Raw genomic sequence first — 22,749 nt, 5'->3', positions numbered from 1 at the left:
ACCGAAATGAACCGAACGCTCGGTCTATTTCGGGTTCGGTCCCATTGCACTTGGTTTCGCTCAATCTCAAAAGGTGTTGTCTATGGTTGTATACTTATGTACAGTTGTCTTCCAAAAATATTTTTTAGGAACCGAAATGAACCGAGCGTTCGGTCCATTTCGGGTTCGGTTCAAAATTTTTTTTCTTCTTGGTTTGGTTTTTCTCTTTACAAAAATATCAAATCTCCAAAAATATTTTCTTTCTTTAGTTCCTATTTTTGTTTATCATTCCTGGAATATCGATGGGGCAGGTATCATTCTCACACTTTATACTAGTTAAGCGTCCCTAGAAGCATGTTGCTGCATGTTGTCCAAAGCCTCAAATGATTTTGAATAAAGCCTTAATGACTAGGTATATACAAACCTTGTCTTCCCAATTAGGCTGATACATTTATTCTAATCATGAGCTACCTTACTCTTTTCTCATACGAGTCAAGAGTTTTCTGCTTGGTCACTATTTTTAGCAGAGGTACTTTGGTTTCTTTTCACCACCTCAAATATTTTTCTCCATCATATTTCGGTCCCATATAGTAACCCTTGAGACTCTCAGAAATAACCACTGAGGTTTATGGTTACACAATCTCTGTGTTTATGATCTTAGCCTCGTGTTACTACGTGCTAAGTGAAACCCTAAATTCAATACCTAACATGAGTTAACGGTAAACAATTACATTTGTAGTTGTATCATGAAATCTCTTTCTTTTGTGTGATTCTTATGAAATTGTTACTCACCATGACATTTCTTCCCATAGAATCCAATTTTAATATTTTGAGATTTCACAAACAAACATCTCCAACAAGTCACCACAAATACATCCCAACCTACTTGTTCAACAGACCACATCGGTCTCACAGGTACTTCGTTTGGTTTCGGTCTTATGTCAAGGTCCGGGATTCTAAACTGAAGCGAAAGCCACCCTTTTAAGCCTTATCAAAAGATGCCTTTCAACAGTTCTTAACAAGTGTTTGATCGTAATTCAACGGGAATCCATACAGACACTTTAAAGTCTCTCTTGACTTTGAAGGAAGAGATTCGTGCCCGGGATCCACTGTTTTGTGTCTACATTGACATCACATATTCCCACATAGATGTTGTTTTCTTTCTTTATTTTTTGACACTCTATGCACGAAAATCTTTTGATTTTCCGAAAGTCTGGTTCGGTTCGATACATGTTATTTCCTCTTGTGTAGCATTGGGTCTCAAAGAAATACTTAATCAAAGACTGACGTGGCTCTTCTAATATCTTTGATTCTATCTCATGATAATAGCTATGTTAAAAGATAAGCTGATGACTCAGCCGGAAGGTCAACAGTTCAAAAAGGTGATATGATGGAAAGGTGCGTTTAACGGCACAGTTTTTCTCTCTCATGCGTCATCATCGGGGTTGCTAACAGTCACAATTCAGTCAATTCCGGAAACATTTCGCGTTTCGAGAGGATTTGGGGGCTGATTCTTCTCTCTCCTCTACCCACGGTATAAAGGGATCATTCCTTGTTCATTTACCATTTTACAACAATCCAAAATCAGAGAGCAAACTAAGGCGATTTATCCTTTACTGTTCATCTTCTTCAACCCAGCATTCAACAATGGCGGATTCTTCGTCTGTTCATGAAACTTCTTCTCGCACCCACATTCTCCCTATTCGACCTCAACAAAGCCTGGTGATTGACCTAAACCCTCTTATATACGATCATTACATGTATCCCATCGTGGAGTGTCTCAAATACTCTCCACTGGTTCTTGCCTTGTCGAAGGTGGAAATCGTACCCATGGAGTGTCTTTCCCAGGTATTCTCCACTGCTCATTATGACAAATCAGTGGATAGAATCTACTTCGACATTCTTTCCAACAAGACCTCCATATCCAAGCAACGTTTTTGCTGGCTTCTAGGGTTTGAACCTGATGAATCAAGGGTTAACCCTGACTCACTCTCTGTGGGACAGTTATTCTCAATGTTCTACAACATGGGCTACACAGAAATCCTCACTACAGTAACGAAGATTAAAAAGTCGTGTCTTCCTCCTCAATGGAACGACCTCTTCACCATTCTATTCAAGGGATTATCTGAGAGGAGTGATGGTTCTGATGGAGCCAGTAAATTGTTCATGACAATTCTCTACAGGTTGTACAATGGGATCAACCTAGATTATGGCTCGGCTCTCTGGCAACAGCTAATTCAAAGCCTTGCCTCCTCATCCCCTCATACTGAAGTATCCTATGCCAGATTGTGGACGCTCATCACCAAATGGGCAATGGACAAGCTTCATGTTCCCACTGTAGCCGATTCCCCCTCTCCTCGATCAGTGTCTTCCACACCACCAAGATAATTGTCACTGATCCCACCAAGTTCTCTTTCATTGGATCCATTTCGGAGTCTATGTACGCCAGTGTGTCAAAGGAGAGCATTATCATGAAGACCTACAAGGATTTTCGTCCTTCGGGTCCGAGCGAGCGGACTGCAGAGATGGTTCAGTCCATCCATGACGCAGATAAACCAGCTGCCAGGGGAAAGAAACCAGAAAAAGGGAAACTTAAGAAAAAGGCCAAAGGGGCGAAGGGTCCTTCTCCTAAGAAGCGGAAACCCTCAATGACAGATCAATCACCCCCACCGAAAAGGAAGAAAAACCAGCCAAGGAGGAAACTAGTTCTCGCTTCTTCCTCAAGCGATTCAGAGGCTGACAAGTCTGACTCAGAGGAATCAGCTCGAGGTGATACTCCTCCCCATTCGCCTTCACATGAGGTAACAATTTCATCCAAACCTATTTCTCCTCCTCCTACCACCATACCTATTTCCATTCCCATCATAACCTCCATTCCCATCATAACCTCATCTATTTCCATTCCCCCTATAACTACTCCTATTTCTATTCCCCTCATAACTACCACTATTTCCATTCCCCCCATAACCTCTTCTAACCCTATACCACCCACCTCTATTCCTATACCACCACCCATTTTCACTGAAGCTACCAAAATAACTATCAGTGAGGTTCGAACCAACGTATCTGATACGGGGGATCAGACTTCAGCACCCGAAACCACCTTCACCACCGAGCCATTTTATACACTTGAACCTACCCCTACCACTGAACCTCCAACATCACCCTTATCTCCCACTCGCTCAGCCGAAACCGAGACATTTTTAGGTGGGGAGGATATGACCTTTGATTCCATATACTACAGCCCTTACCGGATCCAAAGCAATGATGATGATGATGCTCCTGTCACCAAAAAGCACATCAAAGAACTTCATGAGAAAATTGACAATCTCATCACTTCTTCCTCCTCCTCTCGGTCCCACGTGACAGAGGTTGCTATTCAGAAAATGGTGGATGACTTCACCAACAAACACGAAGCTTCCATCACCTCTGCCACTGCTGCCATTGATGCATCCTCAAAGGCATGCACAGCTGCGACCGAAAAAGTCGAAAAACTATTCAAAGATGCTAACATTTTTCTGGAGTCTTTGCAGGGGGCTGCCGAAACCAATGCAGAGAAGGTCAATTCTGCTAGTACGAAGCTGACCACTTCGTTTGCCACTGAACATCAGAACTTTGCTAGTCTTCGATAGACTCTTGAAGCATACCATAAATCCTTCCAGTCCAGCATTGACGAGCGTCTCTCTAAACTCCAACAGGATCTGGCCACAGAAAATTCTGTGATGGATGCTCTTGCTCGCAAAACCTCTGCGCTTAAAGCCAAGAACCTTCTTCTTTCTCAATCTAGGAAGGAGGTTGATACTCTTCTGTCAGAGCGAGTAGTGATCAAAATTTGTGTTTCGGATGTCCACAACGCCCTTTCCAACATCCTTGAAGCGCATGACCCGATTCTTAACTACTCGGTGAGGCGAACCCTGCATGAGAAGCTTGCTCCTGCACTTGCCATGCTCAGCCGAATTGAGGGGCTTCCTGAGCCTGTGGCCTATCCAAAACAAGGGGGAGAAGACAGTTCAAAGGGAAGTGATCAATCTCAACCTCCTCCTGTTTCCACAGCTCAATCCCAACCGCCTCCCATCTCTTCATCTACTCTAACCAAAGCAAACGAACCACCAACTGGTCATGCATCAGGTTCGGGTGCTAAAGATAAAGGCAAGAAGGTTACTGGTGATAGTGATGGAGATGAAGATAAAGAAACGATTGCAGAGATCTTGAGGAAGCAGGCCAGGGACAAAGAACTGGATTTGAACGCTCGGGTTGCTAGGGAGGCCGAGGCAAATGAAAGGAGGATGAAGGAGGCTCATGATCTCCTTGAAAGTCGAAAAACTCTGTTCCCTCCTTGGACTCTTGAAAAGCTTATCAAAGAAGCAATCGAGTCTCCAAGTCTCCTCTGGCTAGAACCTGTGATCTCACTGGATCGAGACAATTCTGTCAACTCACAGTTCGACATGTCCCTGACCCGAAAGGCCTTCATCTTTCATGATTTCGGCCACATTGCTGAAGTCCCTCATCCACACCCGAAGGTTGACAGGGAGTTGATTGATTTCTACCTGAGGTATGCTCAGCCTCAGTACAAAACATGGAGTGCACAGAAAATCATCAACGTCCGGGTTCTCAAACCTGCAAAAGAGGGCAACTTCATCAATGCTCGATTCAAAATCTTGAGGGGATCAGAGAAAACCGAACATGCCATTTCTCTTGCTGATCTTCCCAACTTAAATCCTCATGATCGGATCATTCTGCACAATATCCTCCTCACCAATGAAAAAGAACATGAGCCGATCATAGATCACATAAAAAGGATGTTGGGCTGCTATGTCATGGAGGTTGCCAAGCTGGATCAAGAAATCGCAAATGTCCTCAGAAAGAAGCCTACCGTCGCCCCAGTCGGTTCTGCAAGTGATTTGAACAAAATGCAGATGGGGAGGATTGACTCGAAGCGAAACTCGGTCATGTTCACAAGAGGAGAAGGCCAGAAGTGTTTGTTTGCCTTAGCGGATAAACATCTTTACTCTACATCTTGTCTGGAGCATGTTCTGGGGATCATCCATCGATGCAGGCAAAACTCTGACAGTGACAAGAAATACTTCAACGATATGATCCAGTGGTATATTCGGTTCAGGGTAACTCTTCTCGCCGTCATTCCTTGCTTATTCAATGTTACAAAGAAGGCTGATGCTGCTAGGTCTAGTAAGCCGAAGTAGAGTCTCGCCCCATTTGACGCAAAGGGGGAGATTGTTGGGTGTATAATGTTGCATCTTGGGCTCGGTTCTTAGCCCTAATTTGTATCCAGATTGCGCCTGTCCATTTGTGATTTATTTGTTAGGGTTTGAGTATTTATAGATGCTTGCATGCATCTTTGTACGTAAGGTTTTGGAGTCGATTATTCATAACGTTTATTGTTTTTATCGATTGTAACCCTAAAAGCCTCTACAGCAGAAGTTCTTTGTCGAGCTCTGCTGAGGCTTAAATCATTTGAATCATTAAGCATACTGTTGATTCCTTCTCTTGTTTATTACTTTGTTTGAATCATTTTGCTAAACCTGTGTAAGATCTAAACGATCTAAGAGATTAATATCTCATCAGAAGCAATGATCAAAGTGGTGTCGAATGATTAATAATAAGTGCCTTAGAAGAGCTCGATGAAGAACTTCTACTGTAAAAGCCCATAAGGGAATTACACGATGATTAACCCTAATACATCACGTGCATGTAGTATTTAAAGCTAAACCATAGCATAATAAATTCGGATGGATAGGCCGAAACCGTAAATGGACTAACTACATACATAACAAAATTTGACACAATCTTTTAAATAACCCAACAATCTCCCCCTTTGTGTTAAATAAGGAAGGAAAATTATTCAACTCTATTGGCATTTTTGAACAGAAAAAAGCTTTGGCATAATACCTAGTAGAGTCTTGTGAACCATGATGTACCAGTTGATCATATCAGAGAAACACTTCTTGTCCCCAACATTGTTCGCTTTGCACTGACTTATGAACTCCAAAATGTATTCAAGACATGGAGTGGAGAATAGATGCTTGTGAGGTAGAAAGAAGCAAACATTGTGAAAATTAGCATCACCCCTTTCTCGGATTTGAAATGCGACACTCCAATCATCCTTTCATATCCTTCCCAACTTCGTCTTATCAAGATCTTTCGTAGGTTCCTTGGGAAGTATTGTAGGTTTCTTGCGAAGAACAATTGCTATCTATACAACCATATTTCCAATTTCATGGATGTACGAGACCAACATTATTTGATGTTTTCCACAAGTGGTTCGAAATTTTGTTCATCCTTCACCAAAAGAAGCAATAGAGAGATCCAGTCAAAAGGATTAAGGCAGGGAAAATCAGTAAGAGTAAATTCGAAGACAGAACTCGCAGCCCTACGAGCAGTCTTGAAATAAGCATTGATGAAGCTCTCAGTTTCAATTGGTCTAGTAACCTTGACAACAATAATCTTCTTTGAGCTCCAGGTTTTGTATTGTGACTTCATGTGCTTTAGATAGAATGAGAATAACATTTGATCAACAACTTTATCAGAGAGAGGAACACTCGCTAACTTGCCAAAACAATGAAACTAAAAGGCCTTTGGAGTAATTGGCAGATCAAGTTGCAAACCAGGAGAGTTCTCCAAATCAAACGATCCAATAGGTTCTAGCCAATAAACGTTTGGGTTATCGATGGCTTCATTCAGAATATCATCCAATGACCATAGAGGGAAAAGAGTTTTTGAGACTGCAAAGTTTCCTCAGCTTCATAAATTGCCTTCTCTCGCTCTTCAACCTCCCTAGCAACTCACAAATTTTCATCAATTTCAGCATCATGAGCTTTATGATTTAACATCTCATTTTCATCCTCTTCTTCCTCATCATCATCACCAAATTTTCTTTTTCCTTTAGATCCCAGAGCTTCATTACCCTTCGGAGCATTAGCCTTTGGTTTTTGTTCGTGATCATCACCCCCATCAGTTTCTTTACCTCCAGCAGAAGTTCTCCCCAGTTCCCCCTTGTTTTGGAATAGAAGATTCCGGAACACCCTGAATTTTGTCAAGCATGGAGAAGATAGGCTTCAATTTCTCTACAAGATGCTGACGAACATAAACTGCGAGAAGAGATTCACAAGTCTCAATTAGATTGTATAAGTCAACATTGACATCGGAAACACAACTCTTTATTACAACTTTTTCGGATTTGAGCTCATCAATCTGCTTATTCGCATAAGACAGTTTAACATTCAAAACCTTCATCTTTTCAGTTTTGACCGCAAGTTCATCCATGAGCTTGTTCTCGATAGCCAGATCATCTTAAAGCTTTTCGATTTTGGAGGAGATCGATGTTTGTAACGCCGACTTATCAGCCTGGATCTTTGTACAAATCTTTTAAGAGCATCTTTCTCACATTGGAGAGAAGAACTAAGGCTGGCGATAACCTTATTTACTGTAGCGGTGTTGGATTCAAAAGAAGTTTTGAATACGCCCATAAAGGATTGAACATCAGAGAGTAGTTTTTCGACTTTTTCGGTCGTATCCTTGCAAGTTTTTGTGAATCCTCGACTTCTTTATTTGTTTTTGCAAGGTTCGCAGCATGTTCTTTCATCACAATCTCAATCAAAGCTTTATAAGACTCAATGGAGTATTTTGAGCTGGAGGAAGACTTAGAAGATTCAAGCAAGGAATCTAGCTTGTCTTGGAGTACTTTAAACTAACTTTTGGTCATGGGGGCATCATGATCATCCCCACTGGATTTTTGCACATGGAATGGACTGTAGTGAAAGTCTTCTAAAACATCCCGATCATCACCGAACATAGTATTCAGATCATCATGGAGAAGAGGTGAGATGAGAGTGGATTGAGCACCAACAGAGACACCAGAAGCACCTGCCCCCATATCAGATACGTTGATTGTTACAGGTGGTGAACTAGTTGTTGTGGTTGTTTTTTTAGTGGACTCTGTGAAAAGAGGAGTGGATTGTGCTATAGACACCTATGGTTGCGAAACCCCCATAGAGACAGGCGGACAGGGAGCAATCGTGATAGGTGTAGATGTGGCAGGTGGAGAAGGTGGATTAAAATCCTAGAAAAAGTCATATCTTATGGGAACAGAAGTTGGCATATAAAAGGTTACCTTAGGATTAGTTGATGTTGGGTCTGAAACTATGGGTTGTGAAGTCGCAGCTGTGTCTTCAGCCGTATGTTGGACTTGCTCGAGTATGTGAACATCGGAGATGGTGTGTGACTCTGAACCCTCCTCAACGTCTAGTGTATGAGACTTAGGCTTGCGAGCGATTCGCTTGACTTTGTTCGTTGGAGTTTGAGTAGGCTCGGAAGGCCCAACCTTCACTTTACATTTGCCTCCTTTCTTTGGCTTGTCAGCATCTTCTAAGGCCTTTCGCATCTCAGCTGTTAACCGACAAGGACCAAATGCTGGTTGTCTACGATATTCATTGCTAACTGAACTGTCTGCTGGAACATTGCGAAGCATTTTTCTAGAATAGATCTGATGAAGGTGAACCTTAAACTATCAGACACAATGACATTTGAAGTATGGAAAATTGGGATTGCTGCAATCACCGACCCTCTATCACCGAAATATTGTGACGATCAATTTCCCTCTGTACAATGATAGCCCATAAACGATCACAGGATATCTCCAAGTGCCTTGTTACAAAAATAGTACTCTGAATAGGTTGAGTCCAAAGTACTGAACCATAATCTAGATTTAACCCTGAGTAAACACCATAGAGAATCGTAAGGAAGAGGTTACTTGAACTATCAGAACCCGTCATCCTCTCCGAGAAGCTGTTGAAAATAAGGGTAAACAACCTATTCCACATGGGAAGAAGGTTAGGTTTCTTGAACTTGGATAGAACTGCGAGATAGTTGACGTAGCCCATCTGATAGAGCAACTCCAGAATAACAGAAGATGAGATTGATTCAGGATCTATCAAATCCCTAGCAGAAGGAAACCCCATTAATCGATTGAAACTAGACTTGGTGATGGATACTATTGATTTCCAAGCTCGAAGGTAATGAATGGTAGCACTACTCTCTTCATAACGAGCAGTAGATTAAGCTTTAGATAGAAGAGATAGAGAAACATGTTCCGTCTTCGATAGAACAGTAGCCAAAGGAGAATATCTGAGGCATTCGATCAATGGTTGGACAAAAGCGTCATACTTGGATGGATCAAGGTCCAAGATGAGATTCTGGTTAGCCTTGATGCCCAGTAGCCCTGATGAAGTAGTCTGATCAGCGGAAAAAGGAGTTTCTGATGAACCATCCATGAAGATCGATGGAGAAAACAATGAACAGTGGTGAGAGAAAAGGGTTTTTTAGCCCCGGAAGGAGAAATTCTTTGAAAGCGGCGAATAAGAATGACGCTTTGAATTTCCTTATATACGTAATTAGTGGTGAGAGAAAAAAGGAGATTGACACTCCATATCCATGAAAAAGCGCATGGAAAAGTGTGACAAGTTGACGTGTGACAGGTGTATGTCAGGCGCTGTGATGTCAGTTCAGTTTGAAATCTGCACGCGCCAAAATCGGAATCTTATCCATTAATTTTGGCCGTTTCAGTTCACACTTTTGCAGTAGGTCACTAATTGTTGTTCTTAGAATATGAAAGTAATTATTAGAACTGTGAACCAGGCTATCTGAAAATTACTAGTATCTTCGTGCACGAGTGTACCAAAGATAAAGAAATAAAGCAAGTTATCTAAGGGATTGTAATGATGTCATTAAAGACATGAAGTGTTTGTGTTGTGTCCCGTTGAATTACGATCAACTGGTTATTGAGAAATAGTAAAAGGCTTCTTTTCATTTTGCCTTAAGGGTGGCTTTATCTTCAACCAAACTTCGAAACTCAACATAAGTCTGAACGTTTGGAAGAAGTACTTGTCTGACTAGTGTAGCCATAAGAACAAGCATGCTTTGGAAATATTTGAGTAGATGGATAATATAGAAAGCTCAAGAAAAATAAAAACTAAATCTTATGGGTAGAAATGTCTTAGGTCTAGAACATTTCATTAAGATCTCACAAAAACAAAATAATGAGATTTTGAAGTACGAACAACGAAGGTGGATTCTCATCAATTCCATGGTGAAAAGCTATAACATTTTAATTATTCACCGTTAATTCTAAGATAGGTGTTGGATTGTAGGTTTCACTCAATTCGTGGTGATAACGAATTTAAGATCATGAACACAGAAGTTATGTAACCATAAAACTCAGTGGTAGTTTCTAAGAGTCTCAAGGGTGACGAGTGTGAAAACGAATATGATGGAGACGTATAAGAGGTGATTCCGAAGAGAAATGTACCTCTGCTACGAAAGAATGACCAAGCAGTTAACTCTTAACTCAATATGAGAAGATTAAGGTAGCTCAATGACTTATGTGAATTTTTAGCCTTATCGGGAAGAAACGATTGGTATTATCGATTCATTAAGGCTTCAAACATAGAGTCTCAGAGGCTTTGGACAACATGCAACAACATGCTTCTAGGGACACTTAACTTAGTGCAAAGAATATGAATTAGATACCTGCCCCATCATTTGTAATTGAGAGTATCATGATATGTTCCTTCAATCCTACTCAATTATCTATTATTTTTTGTATTATAATGTTTTACTGAAAAAGAAATAAAAATTAAAAATATTTTTCGTATTTTTGATTTTTCTGAAAAAGAAATTAAAAACAGAATTTAAGAAAAATATTTTCGTAATTTTAAGTTTTTCTGAAAAGAAATAAGAACAGAAAATAAAGAAAATACTTTTGAGTTTTTGATTTTTGTAAAAGAAATAAAATAAAAAAAATAAACAGAAAATAAAATAAAAACGAAAATACAACTGTATAAAGATCTAAGGAAACATAATATACAAAGAATACTTGAAGCTCCAAACCTCCGAATGAATAGTGGACTGCGAGTCACTCCGAGTGTTCAAACTAATTCACAGTTGAACAGTTGACTACGAATCACTACGAGCGTTCGGACCAATTCGAAGTGAATTCTTACAAACTACGAAGGTAGTTTCAAAACGGATTCAGCTTCAATCATTCCTAATCCTTGAAGTATTTTATTGGAGGTTTGTTCAGGTAAGGCCTTTGTAAAGATATCAGCCAGTTGATCAGCTGATCTCACAAATTCAATTTCAACATTGCCATTTTCCACATGATCCTTAATGAAGTGATACCTCAGTGCAATATGTTTAGTCTTGGAATGCTACACCGGGTTGTGGCAACTGTAAATTGCACTTTCAGAGTCGCAGTATAAGGGGATTCGCTTCATATTTATCCCATAGTCCCTTAACTGACTTTGGATCCAAATGACTTGCGAGGTGTATGAGGCGGATGCAATGTACTCAGCTTTAATAGTCAATAGTGAGACATAGGTTTTCTTTTAGGATTGCCAACTGAAAAGTTTGCTGTCAAGAAATTGACATCCTCCCGTTGTACTTTTCCGATCCAGACCGCATCCACCAAGATTAGCATCTGAGAATGCTTGCACAAAGAACACTTAGATAGAAGGGTAACAAATTCCGAGCGAGGAGGTTCGTTTGAGATATCTGAAGATATTCTTCACAAAAGTCATGTGGGGTTCACGATGATTTGCTTGAAACCTGGCATAATAGGAAACAGAAAACATAATGTATGGACGACTAGCGGTTAGATACATCAATGAACCTATCATTTGTTGATAGATAGTCATATCAACAACTGGTTTGTCCAAAGACGATGTTAGCTTTGTTCCGAATGCCATTAGAACCTTCTGTTGGATTAGTGTCTAAGTCCATAACTATTTTGGTATGTACTTGACCCGATGGTGCATGGTCCTTTTGGGTTGCCTTCACCAAAGCAACTTGATAGGATGAATTATGGAGAGAGAGGATTAATTATGATTTATTAATATATTATGAGAATAATATATTAAAGGAGAAATCATATTGTTTAATTAATATTAGTCAAGAATTAATAAGAATTAAGTTTGTGGCTAAAAGACATTAATTAAACTTAAAGGGACTAGAACTGTCAATTGTGTGATAGTTGAATATTGGGCTAATGGACTCCATATTAGAGGGGTGGATGAATTCTTTGGGGGAAACCCATTAGAAGTCGTTCTAGGCCTCTAAGAAGGAGTCCGTGGGTTGCTTAGGGCCTAAGCATCCAAATTAGCGTTTCCTTGTTAGATAACCCTAATAGCCTCACTATTTAAAGAACCCTTGAGACTAAAAAACGTGGTGAACTTGTTCCTTAGGGTTTCCACACGTTTTGGGCAGCCTCCCCTCTCCTCATTCTTCATCCTCTTGCTCTTGGTGTTTGCAAGCCATTAGAGGAGTGACATTTGTGACTCTAATCTTTCTAAAGTCATTACAAGGACGATTTGAGATTGTTATTGCTACATAACAATCAAGGTAAGATCTAAACCCCATTCATAAGTTAATTTGATTAATTGTATGCTAGATCTAGGGTTTAAAGTCTTGGATGAATTGCATGTACAATAGACAAACCTAGATCCAAGCATTAGGGTTTGTATGAGCACATAGGATGTTCTTATGGCCAAAACCCATCAGTGGTATCAGAGCCTTGATTGGTTTCTATTGTATTGATGCCTTGTTTGTTTGTTCAAGCTGTAAAATCGATTTTTGGCCCCCCTATCTGATGAACTCGGCGAGTTCCAATGTGGACTCGGCGAGTTCGAGCGTCAGAAGGAAATTGCCTATAAAGTGTAAAATCGATTTTTGGTTCATAATTTAATTGAATTAAAAGTATAATTATAAAATTGACCACCTAGTATTTTAAAAGTGTAAAATACACCTTATACTATATATAACATTAAAAGTCTAACATTATATATATGTACAAGTAAAAGTTAGTCTTACCGTTAGTAGTCCTCATTCACGAAGCTGGTCTATAAGGGGTTTTTAAGGAAATTGCCTATAAAATGGCGATTGAATGGGTATCCACTCTTACCCACCGCACTCATGACTAGTGGAGGGTCATTAGCCGAACGGGTAGGATAGGACAGAAACCTTCCATTATAAGTATAATGAAGTATAAAAGTAACTAAATGTTTTTAAAATTCCCAATCTTAGTTACTTTAGGCAAAAGTGAATTGATGCAATTCCATGAAAGTACACTTTGTGCCCTTGCGAAGACGTTAGTGGAGCGTGTGTGGTTAACCGGCACACTAAATGGTTCTAAGCAAAGGTAGCAAAGGGTGACTCAATGTTTGTCATAGTTCGGTGGAGCATGTGTGGTTAACCGGCACATCGAATAGGTGACTGTAACATGTGGGGGCACCATGTAAGTTTGGATGGTTATTCACACCCGCTTTGTGATCCTCGGTATCCCAGTCACAAACTAGATGGGCATATTGAGATTTAAACATGCCATTGAAAAGTTTAATGAATCTCAAAGGATCTAGGAGTTTTCAAAGCATTTAAAACTTAATCGGTTTTTCGTTTTTCATGGTGGAAAATTAGTGAATTGTCATTCACTTACCTTCAAATGTTCTTCAATTTGGGTTACGACATCCCTCTCCCAAGTTGTGGAATATTGTGTTGGGTCCTAGCCTTAGTATCTCATTTGGGTGATTTATTAAGGACTCAATCAATCAACTAATATGAATTTGTTTTCTCCCGTTTTGTAGATGTCAAAGTATGACGAATATGGTATTCCCAAATCCCGTGGAACAAGCTTTCCACATGAAGATGATATTCCACGATTCGATCGAGGAACAAGAGATTATGCTTCACTTCCTCCACCTCCTCCAATTATTCTCCTAACCCACAAGTTCAAAGGCTTGAAAAGTTCAAGCTCACTCAAGCCCTTTTGGCAAATAAACATGAAGAAGGAAGGTCGGTGTGTGCACACGTCCTAGAGATGAAGTCACACATTGATAGGTTAAGAATGTTGGGATCCGTTGTCTGTGAGGAGCTGGCTGTTGACTGGGTTCTTCAGTTACTTCCTAACTCGTATAGTGAGTTCGTAAGAGAGTACTATATGATGAACCGCGACGTGACCCTTATAGATCTCACCTATATTCTTATTGCTGCTGAATCTACCTTCCAGACCTCTATGGGTATAGGCAATGGCAACGAAAGGCATGCCATGATCGAAAAGTTTGATCATAAGAGAAAGGCAATGTCTGAAGTAGTTCCATGTGCTGTTCCAAAAGAGTCAATTTGCTTTTATTGCCAAGACGAAGCTGCCCTATTTACCTAAGAGATCTAAGAGATAGGAGAGTCAAAACGTATGGCTCTACTTTAGGTAAAATCCATTAACTAACTCTTTTAAGTTCCTATTCTAGATTCTTAATACATGATGTGATAAGATTACAATTGATGTTTTATAGGATCAAAGAAAAAGATAGGAAGCTTAAGGGAAGAAGTGAGCGGAATCTAATCGTGAAGAAATGGATTTCGATCGCATTGCTTGAAGATTGGATTCTTAAGCTACTACTTAGAGTTAGAAAAGATTGCTAAGAAATATGTATTAACATAGTTTTTCAATGAATTGCATTGTAAGGACAAATTTTTCCGCAATAAAATAAATTTTGATTTTATATTATTTATTTATCCTTGCAATGGCGTGTATGAAAAATTGATGTTTTGAATGTTTCTATTATTAACAATAATGGATTTGATTCTTAATTATGTTATTTGTAGAACTGTCGAGAATTTACCAAATAGGGAGAGTTTCTCATCGCCCAAGTTTCAATTGGACAGAAACTTGGAATCATGCAACTTGGTTGCACGATGAATGAGAAATTTCATATTTGGAAATTAGACTAATTCTTTGACAAAGTGTCAAGTGAAGGACTAGAAGATCGAGTACACAAAGTTGTGTGTTGATCAAGTCCACCACAAGAGTAACAAAGATATTCGTCATGATTTACTAAAGGTTTAGTAAATATGATTATACTTATAAGATTAAGTGTAATTCTGAATTGATTGAAAAGGTTTAAATCAATAGCAAAACGAATAAGAAGAATCAAGTAGGCAGAAAGATAAAAGTTTCTCTATTTTAAGAAGAAGGGAGAGTACCTTTTATTATGTTTTATGATAGGTCTTAATAACCATATATCAATTGATCCTCTAATTGAGTCTTAGTACAATTGTATGTTTGAGAAGAGGAATCAAGAATTAAAGAAATGGTTAAATCAAAAAGTCAATCATACTTCGTTCCAAAACAAGTCTTAGAGTTATGATTGTGACATTGAGTGACAAGTCTTAAGAAGGTTTATAACATTCATCAAATGTAGAATTTGGAAAAAGGTTTTCTTATTCTTGCACATTTGAAATTGGTAAGTTGTGATGTCTTGGATTAGACAAAGACCAACGAGGACCAATTTGTGAAGTGTTTCGTCTTGATAAAAGCTACACTAACTCTTGAATATTTGTTTGTTAAGAAATGTTTATTGAAAAGAGAATCTTATATGTCAAGGAGTCAGTGGGAGTCTTAATGGTCTCGAAAAGTTTCAAGAACTAATCAAGAATAAACCTTATCAATCATCACTAGCACACGACTTGAGGTTTACAACCCATCGTGTTGAGACTATTTTTTTTTGTGCCGTTCCAATTGAGTTAATTATGCATGTGAGTTCTATGAGTTCTCTCTTGAACGCATAAAAGGAAAGAACCTTGATCAATGGAAAGTACATTGATAGGAAATGATGAGCTGCTTAACTGCTTGGAAGACATGGTGGGCACTCGTGTTACCATAAGGCAAGAAATCAAGATTGAGAAGGTTCGGTCCATATGAGTTTGAATTTGTCGTAAACTTTGGTTTCGAAAAATTCACATGGATAGGAACACATACACCATTAAAATCTAAGTGTCATAAGATTCCCTCCTTCATGAAGATGACTATGAGGAAATGCTTTCACTAAGAGAGATTTTAAGAAGATAGTGATTGTGAAAATTGTATTCTCAAATTCGATTATGGTTACGGTATCCCTTTCCATGATTCGAATTGTGAGATTTGGCAATTAGTCTGAATTGTTTAGACAAACATCTAAACTATCTAAGGCAAAGGTGTATAAGTTTGAGAAGCTTAGATAAAGGATTATCAAAGCATTAGAAATATGAACTTAAGAAATTCAATAGGAATTGTTTTCTAGAAGTTAAGCTGTTTCTGAATACATGTCAAAGCTAGTGGGAGCATAAGAGTTATGCTTATGTGATAATAATCATGATAGTGGGAGCATAAATGTTGTGCTTGTATGATTATTATGGCAAGTATTGCAAGTTAGCAATATTAATTATAGAAAACAAGAGTTACACTTTGCAAAGTCATAATGGTAAAATAGTTGTTTTGCTATAATTAAGGGAGAGAGTATTATGCTTCATTTCAAATCTAAAGGCTTAGGTTGTGGAATGTTAATAAATTTAGTCAAGGATACATAGTGCATTCTCAAGTTTCGATTATGATTATGGCATCCCTCTTCATAGTTCGAATTGTGAGAACGTGACACATAAAATATTATGGAAAAAGATTGATAAAGTATCGTATCTTTATGTAAGAGATTATGCAACGTGTCCCATACGCTTCGGGTATAGGATCAATTGCAAGGGCTGTAATATTTAACCATTCTAAAATTTTCCAAATGTTTAACGCATTTAGAGGGAAAAAAGACAAGAATCGGTTTTGACTAAGATAATTAAACAACTATCAAAGGACGATCCAAAGCTCGCTGAGGATTGGTCGCTTGTGAGTAGTTGGAAGTATAGTATTGGATGGACTATATTGACATTATTATGAATAGAAAAGATTATATTAAGAATGATTTGTCATATAGCAAATATGGAAATGGTTCCATATTGGGAGTTGGATATTGAGAGTCTATGTCTAGATTAGAAAATTTTATGCAAAAGGATGTTCAAAGGAATGTACTTTGAGTGAGAGACATCACGTCTATGAAATTGTATTGTAACAATCTCAAATAGAGGACTTTGTAATTTCATTGGCAATAGTCATTGTGACTTTTGTGCTATGACGTTACGAAAGGATCATTGCATAAAATGTTAGAATCTACCATATTCTATAAGTGGCAAGAATTTGATATTCTTTCACTTGTGAAAAGGATTGAGAGTTGTGAAATGAGTATGATCGGAAATGTGTTCATTTGATCTATTTCACAAAGTAAGAACCGTAGGTAAACATTGTGTGCATGCTAAGAGCATGGGACAAGTGTAGTAATAATTCAAGTAAGAAGTTGATTACCCGAAACAACAAATAATGAGTAATCGATATGGTGATAAATAAAAGGTGTTTTATTTATACTCAAAGGTTTGAGGCCATATGGGATTAGTATTATTCTTGTGTTTCACTTTGCATGTTTTGACTTCCTGAATAATTTAATTGGTTCAGAACAGTCAAATTATTCGAACGGGCCACAGTCGTTCATATGTTGGAAGTAGATATGAATGAAGACTGTCATGAATTGGTGTGTGGATTGTCTAAAGAGTATTAGACATAAGCAAATGTTTGCTGCAACGTTCATGAGTGCTTATGAATATGATTTAAGCATTGGATTAAACCCACACTCACTTGGATCACTTCATGGATTTTATCACAAGTGATTGGTGAGACGATAACATCTTATATTCTTGAAACCGAGATGTGTGAGTTGTATCTTGCGAGTCAGTTGCACATTGATAATATGTAAACGCACCAGTAACTTGGTGTTATAAAACATATTGTTGTGTGTGATTCGGTAAGTGAGTGCAAGCGAGCATTGAGTCAAAGTTTATCCGTTCCTTTTATCCAAAGCAGGATAAAAGCGATATCCTTGGGCCCCTCAATGATTTAGTGATGAAACTTAAGCGCTTGGCCAAGCCGAGACTAATTTGATGTGTTCAATTGTAGTTTGTTGTCAGTCATCATAAATCGGAAGTCGGGAAATAGTATAGAGAGAATGATTAAGTTCATGTCTCATATCTATACGATATCTAGAATGGATGAATATATGATCCCTTATCTAAAGGACACGCGTATCTGACAAGATCAGAGTTGACAGCGGCTTTGGAAAGCTACGATTGCAGATCAGGATCTGAAGTGATACGCAAAATAGTTATTAGACTTATCCAAGTGGGAGACTGTTGGATTAGTGTCTAAGTCCATAATTATTTTGGTATGTACTTGACCCGATGGTCATGGTCCTTTTGGGTTTGAATGAGCACATAGGATGTTCTTATGGCCAAAACCCATCACCTTCACCTTCGAATCTCCCAGCATTCCAAACTTTGTAAGTAAGGTCTTCGTATAAGCCTCCTGGTTGATAAACATTCCGTCTTGACTCTGTCTTATATTCAAACCAAGGAAAAAGTTAATCCGACCCATTGAGCTCATTTCAAACTTAGTTTCCATCAATTTTCAGAACTCAACAGTTAATCTAGGATTAGTAGATCCGAAAATGATATCATCAACATAAATCTAGACGATCATCAGACGGTCACCATCTTTCTTGCGAAAGAAGGTTGGGTCGACCGATCCTTGTTTAAATTTAAATTGTTTTAAGAATTTAGTGAGAGTTTCATACTATGCTCGAGGACCTTGCTTCAAACCATGCACGGCTTTATCAATAATATAATAGTGGTTACGAATATTTTGTTGGATTAGTGTCTAAGCCCGTAACCATATTTGGTAAGTACTTGACCCGGTTGTGCATGGTCCTTTTGGGTTGCCTTCACCAAAGCAACTTGATTGAAGAAATAAATAGAGAAAGAGGTTATTATGATTTATTAATATGTTATAAGAATAATATATTAAAGGAGAAATCATATTTTTTTAATAAATATTGGTCAGTAATTAATTAGGATTTAATTTTGTGATCAAGTGTAATTAATTAAACTAGAGGGGCTGAATTGTAATTATGTGATAGTTGCAAAGTAGGGCAATGATTATCCTTGTTAAAGGATGAAAGAATTCAAGGATAAGGATATCCTTGAAATCGTCCAAGGTCCAAGAGATAAGGGCTTTTCAAGGCTTATCTTATGATTGCTTGGTGGGCAAGCAACTAGATAAGGATAAGGACTGAAACCCTAATCTCAACCCTATATAAAGACCCCTAAGGCATAAGAAATCGTCCACTTGATCCCTAGGGTATCTAGATCTGATTTCTACCTCCTCCCTTCTCTCTCTATAGCTTCTCTAATTGCTTGTGGTGTTTGTGAGCCATTAGAGGCACTACACTTGTGGTTCTTGCTTTCAAGACTAAGGGTTTGAGGATTTAAGTTGTTATTGCTATATAACAACAAGAGGTATGTGATCTAACTTTATATATGAATTTCGAAAATAGAAACCTACATTAGGGTTTTATTCATGTGTTCATAATGTTGTGTATCTAATAGTGAAAACATAGATCCAAATTAGGGTTGCATGCACACATAGGATTGTTTGTATAAAACCCATCAGTGGTATCAGAGCCTTTGGTTAACTTGTTTTCAATTAGTATTATACAATTGTATGAACTTGACAATTAGGGTTTATAGCCAATAAACCCTAGGAGGCATGAAATTTCGAGATTGGGGTTTCCTAACCCTAATTTGCGAAAATTGTGAAAAGGTTTTTTGAATCGTTTCCATTTATCCAAGATTTCGAAATCTAGGGTTTGCAAACCCTTAGATTTCGAGATTAGCCTCCTTCCCCAAGATAAGATCCTAAATTTTAGGGATTTGGATAATCCCATATCTTGTAATTATCTTTTAATGGTTAAATATGGTAATTAAAGATTTTGAATTATTTCATCCCCTTATTTTCGAAATTTAGAGGGATTAAAGGGATTAGGATAAGTTAATTGTTTAAATGGTAATTATCCTTATGATTTAGATAATCCCTTATGATTTGATAATTTAAATTAATAGTTTAATTTAAGATAATTATTAAATCAATAGTTTTAATATTTAAAATTTTAATTTAAATGGTATTAAATTCGAAAATTTTAAATTGAAGATTAAAACCCTAGTAATTTGAAATGTTTAAAATACACCCTATACTATTATATTATTACAAGATTAATAAATATATATGTAAAATTAAAATGCTAGTCTTACCGTTAGTAGGCCTCATTCACGAAGGCAGTCTATAAGGTGGGTATAAGGTTGCTGCCTATAAAATGGCGCTTAATGGGTGTACACTCACACCCACCGCTTGCTTGACTGGTGGAGGGTCGTTAGCCGAACGGGTAGGATAGGGCAATCCTCTCCACATTAATAAGTATAATGAATATATATAAAGTAACTAAACATTTTTTCAAATTCCCAATCCTAGTTACTTTAGGAAAAAGTGAAATTGATACAATTCCATGAAATTACACTTTGCACCCTTGCTAAGAAGTTAGTGGAGCGTGTGTGGTTTACCGACACACTAATTGGTTCTAAGCAAAGGTGGTAAAGGGTGATTCATTGTTTTTCATAGTTCGATAGAGCGTGTGTGGTTTACCGGCACATCGAATAGGTGATTGTAACAATGAAGGCACCATGTAGATTTGCATGGTTATTCACACCCACTTTGTGATCCTCGGCATCCCAGTCACAAACGAGAGGGGCATATCGAGATTTAAACATGCCATTTAAAAGGTTCAATGTATCTCCAAGAAAAATCTAGGAATTCTCAATACATTTAAAACTTAAGCTTATGTTTTTCATGGTGAAGAATTAGTGAATCGTCATTCACTTACCTCCAAATTATTTGCATGTTGGATTACAGCATCCCTTTTCTAATATGTAAATAATGTTGTTGGGTCCTAGCCCTAAATTTTCATTTTGGGTGTTAATTAGGGACTTAACTCTAATCAAACTTTGTTCCTTTCTATTTGTAGATGTCTAACGCAAACAACACTGCTGCTAGCTCATTCACGCTAATGAGCCTTTGTCAGAAAGTGACTTTCGATGGATCGAACTTTAGCAAATGGATAAAATACATTCGAACTATCGCGCGTTACGAGGACAAAGAGTATATTCTCGATGAAAAGCTCGAGAAGATTAATACAGAAACTGCTACTCCCGAAGAAATAGCTGTCTTTGGGACCCATGAGCGTGATGCAACGAACGTTCATTGCATCATGATAGCCATAATGAACTCTGAATTTCAAAAGTCCTATGAGGACATGTATCCCTATGAGATGCATATAGACTTGATGGAGAGATATCACCAAAGCGCGAGGGAAGAGCGCTATGAGATCATTACGAATATGATCACTACTAAAATGGGAAGTAGAGAGTCTCTAACTGTGCACTTGCAAAAGATGCAAAGGTATGTTGATCGTCTTAGCAAGTTGCATGTCAACTTTGGGGAAGATTTGGCTACCGACATTGTTCTTCACTCCTTGCCCATGTGCTACAATCAATTTAGGATGACCTACCACATGAACAAAGAAGAGGTCACCCTAAGCAAACTCCAAGGGCTCCTAAGGACTGCTGAGAGCAACCTTAAGGACAAGTCTGTTGCACCAACTCCTAATCCATCCGCTGCTCCTGTTTTGGCTATAGGGCAGGGAAGGGGCAAGAAGAGGAAGGCTCCGTCAAAGAGCCACCGCAAGGGAAAGTCCCAAGATGGTTCCTCTTCTAGTGGGACCAAGGTTGATCCTGCTAAACCCAGCCCTAACCCAAAGGAGGCAGAGTGCCATCATTGCCATAAAATAGGGCACTGGAAGAGAAGCTGCCCAGAATATCTGCAAGCCATCAAGGATGGAAAGATCAAGCCATCTTATGCAGGTATATACACAATTAAATCTAATAATTCATCCCATGCTATTTCTTGGGTTCTTGATACAGGATGTGGTTACCACATTTGTTCTGATATGCAGGGACTAGGAAGAAATAGGGATGTGGAGCCTGGAAGAATAAATCTAATCATGGGGAACAAAAGAATGTCGGCTGTTACCAAGATTGGAGTGTATTCTTTAGTGCTTAGTAATGGATTGAATTTAGATTTGAATAATTGTTGCTACTCGCCAGATATGGAAAGAAACATCATTTCTTTTTATGGTTTGTTTAGACAAGTATTTAGATATTCATTTAATAATGAGAATGGTTCAATTTATGCTTATCTAAATGGTGTTTTATACATTGAAGCAATACCTTGTAATGGAATTTATGAAACTGTTATGGTTGTAGATAACCTAGGAAATGATGTGTTGTGTATGGATTCTTCCAATAGTATGGATAAAGCATCTTTGTGGCAATGTCGTCTTGGACATGTCAACAAGAAGCGCATAGCCAAACTCCAAAAGGATTGAGTGTTGGAGTCATTCGATCTTAGGGAAGATGACACGTGCGAATCTTGTTTACTTGGAAAGATGACCAAGTCACCCTTCACTGGCACATGTGAGAGGGGTGAGGGTTTATTGGATCTCTTACATACCGATGTATGTGGGCCCTTTAGATCCACCACAAAGGATGGGAACCGCTTCTGCGTGACTTTCACCGATAATTATAGTAGATATAGGTATATTTACTTAATCAAGCACAAGTCAGAAACGTTTGAAAAGTTCAAAGAATTCAAGCATGAAGTGGAGAATCAATTGGGCAGGAAAATCAAGATGCTTCGATCCGATCAAGGAGGAGAGTACCTAAGTCTTGAATTCCACGACTATCTCAAGGAATGCAGAATAGTTTCGCAATTGACGCCACCTAGGACACCGCAATTGAATGGTGTGGCAGAAAGGCGTAATCGAACCCTGTTAGACATGGTCCGTTCTATGATGAGTCGTGCTTCACTACCTATCTCATTCTGGGGGTATGCCTTAGAGATTGCCACCCATATCC

General features: G+C 38.4%; 1 protein-coding gene across 1 annotated transcript; it reads left to right on the top strand.

The window, feature by feature from the left end:
* Window positions 1-2,504: 2,504 nt before the first annotated feature.
* On the top strand, window positions 2,505-3,611 carry LOC128128954 (classical arabinogalactan protein 9-like). The gene is made up of 2 exons (XM_052767687.1): window positions 2,505-3,263; window positions 3,513-3,611. Exons 1-2 carry the CDS (start codon window positions 2,505-2,507, stop codon window positions 3,609-3,611), a joined length of 858 nt encoding a protein of 285 aa, XP_052623647.1.
* Window positions 3,612-22,749: the final 19,138 nt, after the last annotated feature.

Source organism: Lactuca sativa, chromosome 9, assembly GCF_002870075.4.
Source record: "Lactuca sativa cultivar Salinas chromosome 9, Lsat_Salinas_v11, whole genome shotgun sequence".
NCBI lineage: Eukaryota > Viridiplantae > Streptophyta > Magnoliopsida > Asterales > Asteraceae > Lactuca > Lactuca sativa.
The sequence above is the reverse complement of the archived record's forward strand: the minus strand, read 5'-3'. Positions and strand labels throughout refer to the sequence as shown.

Bases quoted from the DNA above. Each gene is read 5' to 3' on its own strand.
- LOC128128954 (XM_052767687.1), top strand. From the start codon at position 2,505: ATGGTTCAGTCCATCCATGACGCAGATAAACCAGCTGCCAGGGGAAAG. The intron at 3,264-3,512 runs GTCACCAAAAAG...GAGTCTTTGCAG, and splicing joins ATGATGATGATGATGCTCCT to GGGGCTGCCGAAACCAATGC.